The sequence below is a fragment of the Cephus cinctus genome, unplaced genomic scaffold (assembly GCF_000341935.2).
Source record: "Cephus cinctus unplaced genomic scaffold, Ccin1 Ccin1_scaffold0975, whole genome shotgun sequence".
NCBI lineage: Eukaryota > Metazoa > Arthropoda > Insecta > Hymenoptera > Cephidae > Cephus > Cephus cinctus.
This window is the reverse complement of record NW_014333530.1, coordinates 151,969-169,198: the sequence shown is the minus strand read 5'-3', so window position 1 is coordinate 169,198 and position 17,230 is coordinate 151,969. Positions and strand designations below refer to the sequence as shown.

The following is a 17,230-nucleotide window of genomic DNA, read 5'->3' as shown; positions in this document are numbered from 1 at the left end:
ACGAGGTAATAATTGAGATGTGCCATTAATCATTACTATACTCCATACTACCCCTTTTTATTTGCACAATTCACTGCATGTCTTTCAGCTGAAGAAACATTGAAGATTTTCAGGAATTGGTATAAAAGACAAGCGAGCCGTCACAGTATCATTCACAGACAAGCCGTCGAGTGACAAGCAGTTTTACTAAAGTTAAAATAAAGGAAATCAACAAAAGATCTCAAAAATGGCTACCAGCACTCTCATGAAGTTCTCTCTGGTGACCGTCATCGTCGTCCTGAGCAGCTACATCAGCTCCACAGAAGCCGTGACTGCATGCCCGGTTGCATCAGGTGCAAGCAGTACTACTATACTAAACGCTTACAACTGTACTGTTTCAAGGTAAGCTATTGAAAAAAAATTCTTAGTTACTAATATTCCACGTTTCAATATTTCCTTTGATAAACGCCTATACAATAATGCCATAACTAATAACCTATGGGACGCTTCCACTTGCAGATGTCAGACCGCACTCTCAAATTGTTCAGGACCCAACTGTAGCAAGGGAAATGCAATAATTGTAATATTACAGGTTCAGGTAAGAAATATCCCTTAATCATATTCAACTGTCGCTCTTATTTTGTCACTATAATTATACTATGCAATTATCCTTGCAGCTCTTCATTGCCTTCAGAAATTTCGTTGGAACCTGCACTAGCTGTTCATTGTCACTCGTAAACATAGTCAATGCCATCCTTCGACTGATCGCCATCGTCGTTACTCAGTTGTTAATTATTCTTCAACTTGCCGTTGTAACTCTTGTCAACGTTCTTACTGCTATCGGTGTTGTTACAGTTCAACTCGTTATATGCACCAACTTACTGACCGTTGTTGTGGGCGCTACTGCACTGATAGCCGTATTAAACCTTTTGGTTAATGCTTGTCTGAATGCAATGCTATCATGCATATAATTAGTTAATTGTAATAACTAATAATATCGGCTGGACTTCACGGATCGATTGACTATGTACGCCAAGTATCTTAGCTCACTTAGATTGTCAATGCATGCGCCAAGGACTAATTAAGAACTATAAGTAATGGCGTTAATGTACTGAGCGAAGATTTACTAATGTTGCATAGTCAGGTAATTTATATATAATTATGATTTAGTGCCTTAATCGTTATGTAACGAAATCAAGTCTTCAATATTCAATAAAACTATTTATGCAATTTAATATATCATTTTGTTTATTCCCTGCCTTCCTGTATCCTCGCTCTTTCTTCTGTAATGAAATTACGAATTCGACAAATTATACAATAATGATTTCTATGTATATGTATACATATGTATATTTCTAAGTAGTAATAATCACTTAGCTTTGCGATTAATTAATCTATGAATACGAACGTTTCAGTAGTCCAACTATAGTGTAAATATTATAATGATGATACGATGATTACGGAACACTATATCTGTATTCGTCATTAGAGCAATTTAAATTTTATTATATAGTGGGAACGAATCCAAATTTTTGATGTAATATCATAATACATAAATAACAATATATAATTTTATTTACTTCGTTTTCAACTATTGCTATCAGATTAATTCCATTATACTTGCTCCAGAAACAAGTTTTAATATTATTTAAATATTTTTACAATGGACTGTACCGATACGTTTTGAGACCCGACACATTTATACGCCCGGATAGCTCAGTCGGTAGAGCATCAGACTTTTAATCTGAGGGTCCAGGGTTCGAGTCCCTGTTCGGGCGATTATTTTTGCGATATTATAAATACAACAAAGAACCTCGCTTTTATCAGATTAACAAATTTTGTAATTTCCCTTTCATCAATGTTCGGGTATAAATAGACGAAAACACTGATGAGCATATTTAGATCTTTATTACAAATATTATGAATACATGAAACCCAGGTCTGTAGAGTTTTCTAAACCATTGTTAAGAATTTTACTAAACGTCGGGACGTATAGCACGATGGCAATAACGAAAGTGATAGAAAACAGACATACGAAAATACAAACTCTTATTGCGATATGGCAAGATAGAAAACTGCTAAAAATGTATTTCTGCAGTCTTCAGGACAACTGATAATTCAATCATACAACGTATTCAGGATGCGTTGCTTCTATTCAAGACCTTCTCAAAAGATAAACAGTTTATCAATTTAAATAATTTCTAAGATTGCTCCATAATGCTACCATCCGCCATACCAAAGAAGGCTTTTTTGGCCATCTTTATGAAAAGTCCCGTCTCCACGACTCCAGGTATGAGTAGAATTTCCGTATTGACCTTATTCCAATCAGTGATCTCGTGCGGAAAGTGCCAGTCCAAAATGAAATTGCCATTATCAGTAACAACGGGACCCTAAAATAACAGATTACGAAGATAAAAACAGAAAGTATGAAAAAGTGATATGCATAAAATCATGAGGTTAATAAAATAATCAAATCCGCAAACACATTTCTCTTACCGCTTTCGCTTTGGCCATTCTGATTTCTAGAGATCCGCCATAATTATCTTCAATTCTGCGTTGTATAGGAACGTACGCCATTGGCACCACTTCTATCGGGATACCCTTCTTATATTGTTCTCCAAGTCTTTGAGAATTTTTTCTAAAATTAAAAATATAGTCCACTACTATATTCAACAGTTTCTGAAAATCCTTAAAATAAGACAAAGCTCACGTGTAATCAGCGATAACGATAAAGTGATCAGCACAGGAAGCGATTATCTTTTCTTGCAACAAGCATCCGCCGCCACCTTTGATGAGATTCAATTCAGAATCTACCTCGTCAGCCCCATCGATGGCACAGTCCAACTGTCAACACTTATATTAATAAATAAAAAAGTGCCACGGAGATAAAATATAAATGAAAATGAAGAAACTATGAAAATTACTTTCGGGTGAGTTTCTAAGTCTCCTAAGGTGAGTCGATGATTGACGATTAGCTGACGCGATTGGAATGATGTCGGAATGCATACAACATTTAGTTTTTCTTCTTTCACGCGTTCAGCTGTAAAACATATTCGTAGTCCTCTTGTCCATTACGATAAAATTGACGTATAACACGAAACTATTAAATCATTGTATCGCATTGCATTGAAAAACACGGTTACTCTGCACAGACAAGTACACACCTGACGCCGAAGGTAATCAACAATGAAAATGGAGTATGCCAATCCAATGAATTGTATAAGAAAAATAAGTTTCAGAAAGTTACTTGGCGCTAAAGCAATCTAGAAACAAAATTAGCATTCTCGTTATCGGCTGACGATAAAATATACAAGAACGCTGAGGATAATCTTAGCAAAGGTCAGGGGATCATTTTTTTTTGTTACGTCAGCTATATTAACGGTGCTGCATTAACCAAAAATGAATATCCTCAATTAAATCATTAAAAAAAAGTATTACATAGGATTAGTTAACACCAGGAAAAGCAGGTAATATGTCAAATAAAGACTGCTGCTACAAGTTAAAAAAGTATAATCGTAATTATAAGCTTTCTTACCGAGTCTGTGAACAGCATATATAATGGTAGATCCACTGCCAATACCGATAACATTGTTATCCTGTAAATGAGAAAACGAAAACGGCACTTTAAAAGCACCGGTACCCACATAACCTCCAAACAATATTCTAATACAAATATTTCAATAGGAACCTTACCTTCACATATTCATCGATCGCCTTGTACGCAGCAGCTTTCTTGGCACTTTCAAGTGGCCCCATTGTTCCCGAGTATTCCCGAAAAATCTTATTAAATCTTCTCACAGAGATAATATCCAAACGCGTACCAGTATCCAGTAGTGTTTTCAAAATCATCATCTGTCAGCTGTTGCTCATTGGACCAATCAGCGAGAGGAGTGAATGGTCGCCAAGCGCCCTCTACTGCTTTACAAAACGCGGCGGTAAATTCAAACAAAGTTAACAGTCGATGACACAAAGCAGTAACACGTTATTGACGCAGGTAACGAGCGAGCAAAGATTATTCATTGAATTTCCATTATATTCAGCATCAGAGGCGTATAACACAAAATACAACCAAACACAATTTACATTTCGTTAATTATTATGTATAAGATTTCACTTGAATCCTTTATTAGTAAATAATGTTTCTCGATTCACCATCCATCCCCAGGTCCCTCAATACAGCACGTCTTCGTCGACGTCCTACCGTCGCCTCCTTCGTGGAATCTCACCTCCGTCATCCAATAATCGTTTTCTCCGTCCTAATGGACAACAATCATCCCCATTAATTTATCGAACATTCGCTCGCACCCCGTCTGTTTCACAATCACACATCCTCGACCGGCCATTAAAAACCCGAGCACAGCCGCGTATTCTATATCTAAAGAAACCAATTAATTTTTTTATTAGAAATGTTTAAAAATTAATTCCTTCCGCAGATAGCAGAGTGTCGGGCTGGAGTACGGGCGCGACTTATGTATTACATATTATCCTACAATTTGTCGAGAACCTATCACCTACCACCGATTTCGCGTAGCTCCTATACATAATGTCTAATATTAACCGCATCCCAACGTTTCTAAAAAAAGAAAAAAAAAAGGTAAAGAAATACGATACTCTTTAAGAGGTTAGAAGTTCGTCCAAATGAGGATCAATAAAGAAAACGCTGGGTCCACAATACTAACGCCTACGAAGATCGCAAACAGTGACACCGACACTAATCCGAACTGAAATTTTGTTTGTAAATAACATTGAAATTCTCGCGATTCGCTTCGGGCGAACACTCGACCACTCTTCCTCTATCTACACATTTCGCGTCCACAGTGCCTCATCTGTCTACCGTCTACGACTGTCCTATTGCTCTCCTCGCAGACTCGCCATATCTTATTACCACGTGACAGCAGCCTCCCGAATTTCCAAGAAATACGAAAGACAAGAGAGAAGGTAGATGGAGAAAAGAAAGAAGGAGAAAATAAAAGCAAGCCAAAACGTACAGTCGCATTTTGGCTGCCGCGTAGCGCGACGGCGCGACGGACGTTCTTAGACGATAATAATTTATAATAGTAATAATAATCAATATAATGACATAATACAATAGACTAACGCGTCGCCTTACGAAGTGCTTCCTTCTCTAGTGAGTAGAGATCCGCTACGGCGATATTCACTCTGTTTTATTTAAATTTTACTCTTCGTTGCAATTTGGAAAAAAAAAAATACTTTTCCCCTCATAATTGAGCATATCGGTCGCCGTGGTGCTCTGACTCGAATTTACCAGGCGGTCCCACGCGGTAACGACTTCACGAGTCTCGAATTGACTCGACGCTGTATTACCAAGCGATTCTGCTGGCCGCTCGTGTAGACAATTAATTGAAATGCGTTTGGCAGAGTGTTTTAAAGTATTGAAAAATCGAATAAGAATCCCGGCACGCAGCCGGTAATCGTCAACAACGACGAAGATACTTTAGCGTTAACTTTAATTCATCTGTTACAATTAATAATTATATATTACAACGAGGCCCCGGTCTCACGGCGCAGCCCTCTATCTAGATACAAGCCTTAACGTGCATTAGTAGTATTAATGATAACCGTAATCGTATTCGTAATCATAAGAACGACGGTAATTATAATAAATCATGAAGTATCAATTAAATTCACGTCTACCTTTTCACATTATCCGATCGAGCTCCAAATATATTCTACACAAGTATAGATACAATAGATCTCCTTGTTCTTAAGTATCCCATACGCAAAACATATTCATCATACAGGTGCGCACAGTCACTTTCTCCATCTTCCTCTTTCAATCTCAACACACTTTATCTAATATAACACAACGTCTGTCTCTCTCTCTCTCTCTCTCTCTCTCTCGCCCCCATTCACTCGATTGCATATTTACTGCACTCTCCGCCAATTCGGTGCAGCGCCTATCTAATATAACACAACGTCTGTCGCAAAACATATTCATCATACAGGTGCGCACAGTCACTTTCTCCATCTTCCTCTTTCAATCTCAACACACTTTATCTAATATAACACAACGTCTGTCTCTCTCTCTCTCTCTCTCTCTCTCTCTCGCCCCCATTCACTCGATTGCATATTTACTGCACTCTCCGCCAATTCGGTGCAGCGCCTACGCCTATCTACGTAGCCGGCGTACATTTTTAGGCGTACGCACTACCTCCTGTATATACCTATACATTGTACAGCTCTCTCTCGCTCTCTCTCGCTCTCTTCTGACTTATACGTATACGGTAGACAACGGTACGCTAAATAGAGTAAATACAAATTGAACATTGATCATTCGTTCGAAAAGTTTATTTTTTATTATTTTTCACGACTATGTGAAAAATGTCCTTTTCGCGCTTCCGTTGTCATTACAATAATCGTCCTTCGTCATCGGCCCAATTGTCCTATGCACTTTGTAACTTTCCAAATAAGATAATGGTCCGTCGCTAATTTACTATAGTTCGTGCACTTCACGCATTCCGACATATCCCAATATACGCAAAGCGAACTTGATTTTTCTTGCGACGACGGTACTTTTACGATATTAAAGACAGAAGCTTGACATAGGATAGGAGTGGGGGTATGACGATTCTCAATTAAAAAAAAAAAGAAATGAGACAACGCTCGCGATAGTCTTCAGTCTGTGCGACGCTAATCTCATCGAGCTTTATTATATTCTTTAAATCGTCATTACCATTCCCTCGGGTTCGAATAGTTCTGTCTACAGGTTAACAGGGCCGATCATAATTTTTGTCTTCGGCTGTACTTGCGACAGTACGATTTGATTTCTGCAGCTCTAAGAACGTCAGGACAGCAGTCGCGCCTCTACGTAGTAGACGCTCGATCTACGTCAGGAACAGGTGAATGTTACTTTCAAGATAATAATTTGCCTGACACCGAGAAAATGAGTACCGAGAGAAAAGTCCCGAGAAAGGCGCTTGACCTCGGCGCTATAGAAAACATCCCGTCGCCTTGCGTGAGCGCCGAGCCTGGATTTCGAGTCTTTTTCGTTATTTCCTCTTCGCTTTTTGTCTCTTAATTAATCAAAAAAAGAAGCACCAGCGTCGCGAGACTTTTCACGCGCTAGACACATCAAGCCTAAAGATCCACACGCGTGCTCTTTCTGAATGTAGCATTCATCACTTTATTTAACTTAAGTTACTTTACAAGTTGTTTTTTTTTTACTTTTTTTTTGTTCACGAAACGAACAGAGATAGAAAGAATATAGAGAGATGGAGAGATAGAGAGAGAAAGGAGTACAAGCAAAAACAATTGACAGGGGTGATGAAGCGACAGAAGAAAAAAAAAAAATTAGGACCACGAAGAACAAAGATGTAAATCACGTCAGTCCTAAGTATAGAAGATCAGAAAAAGCATCGTATCGCAGAAAAATCGAAAAATTCATTTTCGACCTCAACAATTGACATCTGTAATACATAACAGTAGTAATAATAATAATAATAGAGTAGGGACGATTAGCAGGAGCTTTGTTCATCTTGTACGTCTATTCTGTTCCCGTGCAAAGATCAACGCAGGATCGTGTCGGGACAAAAGGAAAAATCAAATCCTCTTCTTTCGTTTTCCTCCGTTAACGATCCATCCAACCGGCACCGTAAATTCGCGTCCGACTCGCGATAACAATTCGCATCATCCAAAAGTCCAACAAGCGTGTACAAACGTCGTTCGAAGCGTGCCTCGAGACCGTACCGCGTGCCTCTGTCTGATATGTAAATAAAAAAAATTTTCAAAAAAGAACACAACAAAATGATTTTGCTATGCATGTGATTCACGTTCTACAAAAAAAAAAAAAACAAAAGCAACAACAAAATATTACAGGAACATACCCTCGTCCACCCGTTATCACCTATCAGTATCTTTACGGAGTGTACACCCGACCTATATCGGATTGCATGTATACGCGTACCCGATGCTCCACGCGCTTCATCTAATGAGTATTTTCGAATAGACTGCACAACGAGTCCCGACTGACGGCGTCAAAAGGATTGTTGCGCCAGCGCGCACTTTCCGTATGGTTCCTCGATTGAATCAAAATACAAATTTCCGTACACAATTTACGAATCGACACATCATAATAAGCCATCTGTCACCGCGTGCCAAGCACGTGTGAAAAAGAATATAGGAAAGCAAGAACGTTTCGAGATCCGCTAAAAGACAATATTAATTGTACAAAGAAGCGGTTTATCGATTGAGTGTTTAGGAGAGGGAACGGCGGGGGGTGTGGGAGGGTGCAGGAGGGGAAGAATGGAAGTCGAAATAAGAACGAATAAAGAAAATGGCATAAACCGGCGAATCAGCCCTTGCGTATTATTTGGATAACATCGGCATAAGTGAGAGCAGCTATCAGTTAGGCGATTACGGATAACAGATGTGTTTGGTAATAGACAGAGGATGTCGAAGAAGGGACGTCAAAGATTTTTGAGGGATGGCCTAGGGATGTTCGAAATAATTATCAATATATAATATTATAATAATAACAATAAACGGGGAATCTCTCTCGGGAGGGGGAGGGGGGGTCTTGGAGGAGTAGGTAAAAGGGGGAGGGAAAAATGGGGAATTCATTTTTGTGTCTGTATGTGTATATATATATAAGGATAGCGGAGGGGTTAGTGCGGAGGCGGAGGTTCCGTCGACTGGTTTCTTCCGTCTACGGCCCTGACTGGCTTCCTGCGCGAAGGGCCCGTCACTCCGACGGGGCCCACGCCGCCCCTGAGGTAAGCGGACGGCGGAGGAGCTGTCATCGGCTCCCGAATGGTACCCGTTCCCGTGTTCCTCATCGGCGGTGGCGGCAGTGGCTGCTGCAACACCTGTCGGACAATATAACACTTCTCGTTCACCGGTTCCAAGGTGCTTTCGGATGCGCGATCACAATTCAATAATGGTACCTTCGCCCTTAAGAATCATTTATTGGTTATTCGATCCTCTGAATCGAGGCATCGTTGGGATAAGTTTTTTTCAGTGATACGTAGAATTTTATTATTATTGAATAGGGTTTGGGACTTAATCGATATAATATGGTAAATTACGTGTATTCACAAGCAATGGGGATTTTCCTATGTATTTCAATTTAGAGTGATGAGCTACCCCGACAACATAGGGAGAAAAACCGATAGTTGACGATTGTCATCGTGACGATTAGTACTGATGCACGAAACTGTGAAACAGATGATATTTTATTGAACGTTGCATAGAGTCCTTCCCTCGCAATAGAGTCAGGTGACTACGGTCTCCCTATGCCTTAGCTTAGCGTTCTGTCTACTCGGAACGAGTTTGAATATTTTTCCGTGCTCGGTATTACGAAAGGTAGAGCATCCGCCAAGTGTCTTTCCTCGAAGATGGAAGTCTGGATGCGAAGGGAGTTCCACGAATGTTCCGGAAGATATGCACGACGATACGCCAAGCGACTAACAAGGAAACCCCCCCAATCCGACCTCATCGATTTCAATAATTTTTTGATATGTTGTAGTACTCGACAAAATAAGAGACACGTATATTTTTTTTTTTGTGCTGACATCCACTTTAAAGGGGTGAAAACGACCCTTGAAATTCACCCCCGAAAATCAATTTTTTATCATATATCGACTTCTAATTAATATTTTTTAATAAAACCAAGTGGAAAATATTCGTCATAAGAAGTCGAAGATATGAGATGTGTCTATGACCCAAGGGGTTGCAACCCTTATTTTATATTTTGAAAAAACTATATTTTTTATGCTTTTTTCCGCATAAAAACCGGGGTATGGGCTCAAAATAATAAAGAATTGGGTCATAAACACACCTCATATCTTCGACTTCTTATGACAAATATTTTCCACTTGGTTTTATTAAAAAATATTAATTAGAAGTCGATATATGATAAAAAATTGATTTTCGGGGGTGAATTTCAAGGGTCGTTTTCACCCCTTTAAAGTGGATGTCAGCACAAAAAAAAAATACGTGTCTCTTATTTTGTCGAGTACTACAACATATCAAAAAATGATTGAAATCGATGAGGTCGGATTGGGGGGGTTTCCTTGTTAGTCGCTTGGCGTATCGTCGTGCATATCTTCCGGAACATTCGTGGAACTCCCTTCGCATCCAGACTTCCATCTTCGAGGAAAGACACTTGGCGGATGCTCTACCTTTCGTAATACCGAGCACGGAAAAATATTCAAACTCGTTCCGAGTAGACAGAACGCTAAGCTAAGGCATAGGGAGACCGTAGTCACCTGACTCTATTGCGAGGGAAGGACTCATCGGTTTCCTCGACGCTTTTGCTCGCCTTGTACTTTGTAGTGTTACATTTTCATTTCTTCTCAAGTTCTTGCACAGGACGGCAAGCTAAGGAAAAAGCTAACGAGAAGGCCAAGAGCGCCGAGGAGCGATCTCAACCTCGCCCAGTAACGTTAAACATTTCTCAAGCGTAGAGCGCAACTTTCTTTTCTGCGATTCTACTCGTGAGAGCTGTGCCGCCTAAAGAAATACACGTCCACTCACCAACGGCTGCGGTAACACGCTGTGCATCAGCGTCTGAACCATTGGTGCACTCTGGGCAGTGATGCCGTTGGGGTTAGGAGGCAATCCTGGCCCGACGCTTCCCGTAGCAGCCTGAAAAACGTGCTGCTGCTGCTGCTGCGAATTCGATTGCAGTACGGATTTATTCGGGTTCGTTTGTTCCCTTTTGAGCTCCTGGCTGGAGCTCAGCTTCTTCGTGGAGACCACCGACGGACTCGCGTTCGGTGTCTCCGGACTGGTCGTCGCAGTGGTCGCACTCGAGGCTGGCGTCTGCGCGCTCGATTGCTGCTGTGTCAACTCCGGGAGAGTCTGCGAGAGCGTGCCCACGACGAGTTCCCGAGCGAAGAGACTTCGATTCGCACTCTCGCGCTCGATGCTCTGCAGCTGCGAATCCGAGAGCGTGGTCGCGATGCATCTGCGAAGACGAGGTGGTGCGATTATTGCTGTGAACTTTACTGATTCGTTTACCTCCAAGTCGGACTGTTCCGACGGCTGTCTCGAAGTGCCGACCGTCATTTTGAATTGCGAGAACTATTGACACTGCGTGAAGACGTTAGTGAGTACAAAAAAAAATATTGTTTATGAATGGCAAAAGACAAGATTGTATCAGCATCGACTGACGTGTATTCGTACGACTGACTCTACAACGGTACTTTGAACGGGCGACGAATCTTTTGGAATGTGCTTTTTGGCAACGAAGCGTGCTGGCCATGACACGCAATTCTGCATTTATATATGGAGCGGGCTATTAAAGATTCGCGGCTTGTCGAGAACGGGTCAGCACTTCGTTCGCGACGTAGTTACCAGTGCGAGGATAAAGCGTAAATGCTCGGCAATAAATCTCTCGAATCCACTTGAAGGTAAAGAACAAAGGAGAAGGAGGGGTTATGGATATTTATAGTAGAGTCGTGACACTTCACAAGTACATTAACAGTAGGATTTACGCGATTAGGCAAAGGGCAATATATCCAGGTTACTGGACTCACCTCGGCAACAGAAACATGGAGTTCTGAGAGTTGGCGGGCGAAACGCCGGACGGGTTGATCGCGTTGGCTGCATTATTGTTACTAGCTGTACTATTGGCCACGACACTGGCCATGGTAGTCGAGTGCCCTCCGCTCGCACCACCTCCACCACCTCCACCTCCGCCACCACCCACGGAACCGATGACTTGAGTCTGCCTCCTGGGCAACCGTTCCAACTGTTGCCTGGCAGCCTGAAAAACGGGTAATCCATATAGCAACGCTTGTCTCTTGGAAAACCCCAAGAACCTCGTAGCTTCCATGTAATTACCATTCCATTACCGTTCGCAATTACCATTTTCTCCTCGTAAAAGAGGGAAAATAAAAGGAGATTTCAACCTACCCTAACTTGCTGACGTTCTAGTTGTAGCTGCATCTGCAGCTGTTGCAGTTGCGATGGCGCCGAAGACACCTGTCCAGTACCACCACCGGTCCTGCGTACCCCGGATAGCTGGGAGAGTAACTCCGCGATAGGGTCTATACCTTCTCGACTGCTGGGACTTAATCCCCCCGAGGAACTGAAATGCATGTTGGACCTGCAGGTCCAATGTCACTCCGATGAACATTATCTAAGATGAGGTGACAATGAACTCGTATTCGAGACCAGGACGCATCACCGGGATTCCAATGAAATGATACTAATGAATATGAATGAGTGATCTGAGCGACTAATATGATAGAACATTGAATATTTATACAAATGATTAATACAGTTGATTAAAATCTCTTTATCAATACCGAAGAACAGCACCGTCACCAGTATATCGAATAAAAGATTAGGAAAGAAAACCTCGAGTTTAAAAAATTCTCACACGTCGATGATTAAGAAAATTGCTAGTTACGAATATCTTTCCTAATTCGTCCCCTTCTACGAGCTTTATACAATAAATTCCTTTGCACGCTCTTAACCATGATTTTGCTATACCTTCGGGGTCTGGACCCACCAACACCCCTAGATGGATGTGGTATTCGCCGTACACCATGTCGGCTAGAAACGGGCTCATCCAGAAATGAAATCAGGTCCCTAGGTCCACTGCGATGCTCAAGAGTCAAGTGACCAGCAAAGTCGTCCGTCACGTGATTTGGATCCCCTCCTGGTAGAGAGGCGCATACTGGACACACCTAGAGAACGATATTAAAATAATATAAAATAAGAATCCTTGTGTGTAACTATATTTTAAAATATTGTTCAACCGTCTCAATGTACGCACCACTTCAAAGTTAGTGTCCAGATGATCAGCAGCCACGTGCTCCTGCAACGTAGCCTCTGTAAAACCCATTCTCGTACAGTAAGGGCAGGTTAGCGATTGGGGTTGCTCTACGCTCACTCCTTCTCCTCCGTAATACAATTCTGTGTAGGAAAATAATATATCAATTAAATATAAAATTACGTACAAAGGAAAACACGCCGTTCCCCAAGCACCGTATCATCTCGGTTGACTTATTAAGTCGACTAATGAGATAAAAATCAGTATACAGCTAATTACCGAAGTCAGATCTAGTGAGTATGCATTGCATAGGATGATCGGTGAGGTGGCGTGTAGTACTGGCGCCGGCCTCATAGCAGCTGGCACACAAGTCATAATCGTAGCACACCAGGCACTTGTATCTGCGACCTCGAAAATTTCCTTTTAAGCAGGAGTCACAGCTTACCCCTAAAAAATAAAGAGATACAATTAAAGCACTAATAGAAATACAAGGATAAGTGCTGCTCAGATTCACAGTGCTGCTCCAAAATATTATAGACTAAATTTTACACTAAAAATTTAACCAATAGGTAATCCATTGTCCACTGACCCTATCGGAGTAACGTGAAAGCCCTTGAAAAGCTCACTCACGTAGCCAGGTTACTCTAAAAGTATCGGGATTAAACATAGGAAAGCCATAAAAACGTGAGCTTCCTTACTGGCGTAATCCAGAATACTAGAAGCTGTGCTAAAGACTTTGAAACTCAATACGTACGAGCACTTTAATTCTTCGTTTATGGTCTCCATAGGTAAATACCACATTATAATGAAAATGCAGACGATCTTTATCGTCGCGAAGATGTACCAGGTGTTTGGCTATGGGTGACGAAAAATTGTCTTTTGGATGAATATTATCAATGACGTTATCACGTGACGAGATGGTAGCTATGAGTGAAAAAAAAATAACAAGCCTAATAATATTATGATATAACGATATTCCAGTTAAATAAAAATCTGACATGGAAACTATGTTTCTATATAACCAAAGTTCCTGTTCTCAGATTCAATACAACGTAAAATTGATAATGTGATTATTATCAAACTTATCGGTCAACTCGTTCTCTTTCATGCCGTTGCAATATTGTTCCACATGATACCCAAATAATTGAAACCTGTTTCCAACACGTTCCCCATGAGAATCTTAACCACGTGCACGAGGAAGTAACTTGAGCCGATGCTACCGAACATTTAGAATGTTTGATCAATAGACGTCAGCTTCCAGGATGACGTCTTGTATGTCAACCCAGTATATTGCACCCAGTATATTGTATAATTGAAGGTTAAAAAAATGGATTAAAAGTAGAAGAGCTGTCCTCCTATTTAAATTTCATGTCGATCCAGTGTGTCGAACGGTCGCAGTCTGTAAACAGAAGGAAGGAACGGCGAATCTGTAAAGTCATTGGTTACTCTTGGTACTGGGTGTTCGAAATAGAACGTAACATGCACCTTCTTGTTTCTGGGTCGAGATTACTGTGTCATCCTGTCTATTAATACAGCGTACACGATGTATATGGCGGACAGACACCGATACAGAACCTGGTCAAGGGATGATGGAGGACTTTTGAAGCGAGCTGTACGCGAACGGAGACACAATCGTTCGCGTTGGATAACTTTAAGCGGTGCGCACTTTTATCGACCATTACTTAACCTCGGCATAATGCCCATAGAGGAATCATACTGAGAATTAGACAATTCGACCAACCATTGTTCAATCGAATAATTGAAATCACGCGAAACTGTCAACTGAAAATATTATAATACTATAAAGGGGTGAATAAAAATTCGAAGTTCCTCTGTTCATCCTGGTTGTTGGTAAACAGCCCACGGCCATCGTGAGTCGAGACGCAACTGGGTGGATGCTGGCTAAAGGCCAGGAACATTTTCCCCAGTTACGTTTATTTTTGTTAATCAGCCCCATTCCTCGGCAGATACGCTGAGAAATCGTTACATGTACTGGCCGTTCCTTGGGATCCTAACCTCACTAATAGCTCCTGGGACCAATTATGCGTGAATCACTTCCGCAAATGATCATGAGAGGACACGAATGGCCAATGACAAACGGGTTCATGAGGTGCAAAGTAATCTCCCAACAAAGTGGGTTACCACCCGCAGGCCAAAGTACAAGGTCGACTCGAATGAGACAGAGCAAACCAGTTTTACTGAAAATGGATGAAAGGTATGATTTGCAGAGAAGGCGAGCTTGCATATATATACATACGTATATAGATACCTGTCGCACGTATATACTTCACTCTCCCCCCCCCCTCCCCGAGAAGTGCAGTTTCAGAGTTAAAAAGTACCGTAAGATTCGCTCATTGAGAAATGATTATCAACTGGGGAATCTCGATGCCACTTGACTTTTAGATATGCAGAATATATCGTGGTTCCTTGTATATCTTCCATTTCGCTTCACTACTTTTCAATGTGATTGATGAGTCACAAGAACAATCTGCATTGTCAATGAATCGTGAAATTCACTGAGTAATTATTAAATAACGCTGTTTTGTTGATTTTTACCAATTCTGAGAATCCGGATAATTTCCCGTGAGATAATGAATAATCGAAAATAAATCTACATGAAAGATATTAATTGTTCAACGAATGAAATCTAGATCTCTACTGGAATCTTGTAAGATAAATATAAAAATATGAATAATCTATATGTGTATTGTGAGAATGGAGATTGCTGTATGGATGCAGCTTCCTATAATTTATCGAGTAGTACGTTACAATGGCTATTAAATTAATGGTCGGAAAAGTATTGTCTATTGAAAAGTACTTTTTATAGAGGGAGAGAGAGCGAGCGTGTGAAAATATCAATGATTCAAGAAACAGTATTGACAACAACGGTAGTAATGATTGTCGTGAAAGTTGTAATTATTATGTCTATTGCCGTCGTAATTATCGGAGTGTTTACTAATATGCAAGAACTGAATCAAAGTCTGTGACTTAAAGTCAGGAGTATAATGTAATATTGATAATGTTTTTAAATTTTGATTAGGTAAACTTTGATATGCTATCTAATGCATGTCATAATTATATATGGAATAGAAGAGAATTTTGTTGAAAGTTTTGATCAGTAATGCTTCGAAATACTTAAAAGTGCATAGGAGACGACTCAAATCTTTATGATAGAAAGGTAGATATTTTTCAAAATATCTGACAGTAACTGCATGACAAGAACAAAATTTCAGACAATCCAGGAAACATTTCAGTTGGACATTTTACCTAGTGAATAGTGAATGCTACAGATAGGTACAAGATGATGTTTTGTAAATGTGTTTCAATATTGTCGTCAATAACTATCACCTGTTGATAAGTAATTCTTCCTCAAAATTCAATAGTACAGCTCCACTAAGCCAAAGTATCATTCAAATAACCGATATACATTTAATCAAGGATCAGTATAATTCCAAACAATAGAGTTAAAATATCATAAGCTTCGGTCCACACTTCACTTTAAACGATAAATCCAAGAAACTTGAGACACCTAAGATTTTGAATGGACAAAGCTGCAATATGTTTCGTAGACAAAAGGAACCTTAATCGAAGAAGTGGAATGCTCCAAAGTGCAATGAAAATCATTCATTACCCAAAATACATTGGTATACATTTGAATGACAATGGGCATACTACATCATCTCCCTGGGTTCTTTAGAAAAACGTTATTCACGCCCATGTGTAAAGAATCATTTAAAGTTACAGAAAATACAGGCAGATTTTCGATTTCGGTGCTGCCATCTGGTCTGTGACATTAGGGCCCTGGGCACAGGGCTCAGATAGACGTTTCAGCCAGGAAGCCCGGGCATGTATTCCGTAACCTCATCGACAAATCCCCACAAAATCGTCACAAATGTTCTCGCTGTCGAATATGCCGTTCAGGTGACTTAAAAGTTCCTGTCGGGTTTTATGGCTAGCGTAGAGAACTTGCTGCCCGTAGTCAGCGCACACGTACGTACCTTCATGTCGACTCATTTTCCGTTTAGAATTTCATATACGCCGAAACGCGGGGCCTCGCGGTCACACGGTCCACGCAACACGAGGGCTGGTTACGGCTGTGCGGACTCTCGACGGCGGTCACTTCGGCAGATGCGACGGGGAAAACATTAATCGTCAAACAAAAAATTTCTCGTTACAAATTCCACCGTAAAACCTAACCCAACTAGGCTACCGTGACGTCACGCTAGACCTACGCTCACGGAGTGCGATGCAGGCAGAAGCTGTGTGAGCGCGCGATGTTGCCAATTTAAAATACGAAAACGCGGAATATTTAAATTTGTATAACTTGAAGATAAATATCTTAAAATTATAAACAGAGGTCTAAATATTTTAGAACCTTGCTTTATACTTATATGTATAAGCTATAATTAATGTAAGAACCGTAAATCATAAAGTAATTTTAATTTAATATTATACCGAGTGACAGATAACTCCAATTGTCGCAAGTCGTTCAATACAATCTTAGAAAGA

General features: G+C 40.6%; 3 protein-coding genes and 1 non-coding gene across 6 annotated transcripts; 2 read left to right on the top strand and 2 right to left on the bottom strand.

Annotated features, from left to right (window-relative positions):
* The first annotated feature begins 148 nt into the window (after positions 1–148).
* Positions 149–1,214, top strand: LOC107271429. The gene is made up of 3 exons (XM_015747422.1): positions 149–381; positions 499–577; positions 657–1,214. The coding sequence occupies exons 1-3, from the start codon at positions 227–229 to the stop codon at positions 948–950; spliced, it is 528 nt and encodes a 175-aa protein (XP_015602908.1). The 5' UTR covers positions 149–226; the 3' UTR covers positions 951–1,214.
* A 470-nt stretch (positions 1,215–1,684) lies between these two features.
* Positions 1,685–1,757, top strand: Trnak-uuu. The gene has a single exon. It is a non-coding gene; the product is annotated as a tRNA-Lys (tRNA).
* A 108-nt stretch (positions 1,758–1,865) lies between these two features.
* Positions 1,866–3,969, bottom strand: LOC107271463 (ribose-5-phosphate isomerase). Its single transcript, XM_015747497.2, has 6 exons — positions 3,673–3,969; positions 3,515–3,575; positions 2,904–3,019; positions 2,690–2,823; positions 2,476–2,617; positions 1,866–2,369 (listed from the first exon to the last, which is right to left on the bottom strand). The coding sequence occupies exons 1-6, from the start codon at positions 3,829–3,831 to the stop codon at positions 2,181–2,183; spliced, it is 801 nt and encodes a 266-aa protein (XP_015602983.1). The 5' UTR covers positions 3,832–3,969; the 3' UTR covers positions 1,866–2,180.
* Positions 3,970–3,991: 22 nt separating this feature from the next.
* On the bottom strand, positions 3,992–16,975 carry LOC107271462 (E3 ubiquitin-protein ligase KCMF1). Of its 3 annotated transcripts, none has more exons than XM_025088684.1 (8): positions 16,720–16,975; positions 13,001–13,168; positions 12,725–12,864; positions 12,439–12,635; positions 11,857–12,049; positions 11,478–11,707; positions 10,474–10,906; positions 3,992–4,235 (listed from the first exon to the last, which is right to left on the bottom strand). In XM_025088684.1, exons 1-8 carry the CDS (start codon positions 16,733–16,735, stop codon positions 4,128–4,130), a joined length of 1,485 nt encoding a protein of 494 aa, XP_024944452.1. In that variant the 5' UTR covers positions 16,736–16,975; the 3' UTR covers positions 3,992–4,127. The 3 variants fall into 3 exon arrangements, with proteins under 3 accessions (XP_024944452.1, XP_015602981.1, XP_015602980.1); XM_015747495.2 differs by lacking the exon at positions 3,992–4,235 and adding an exon at positions 8,554–8,804 and having other exon boundaries at positions 11,857–12,031; XM_015747494.2 differs by lacking the exon at positions 3,992–4,235 and adding an exon at positions 8,554–8,804 and having other exon boundaries at positions 16,720–16,974.
* Positions 16,976–17,230: the final 255 nt, after the last annotated feature.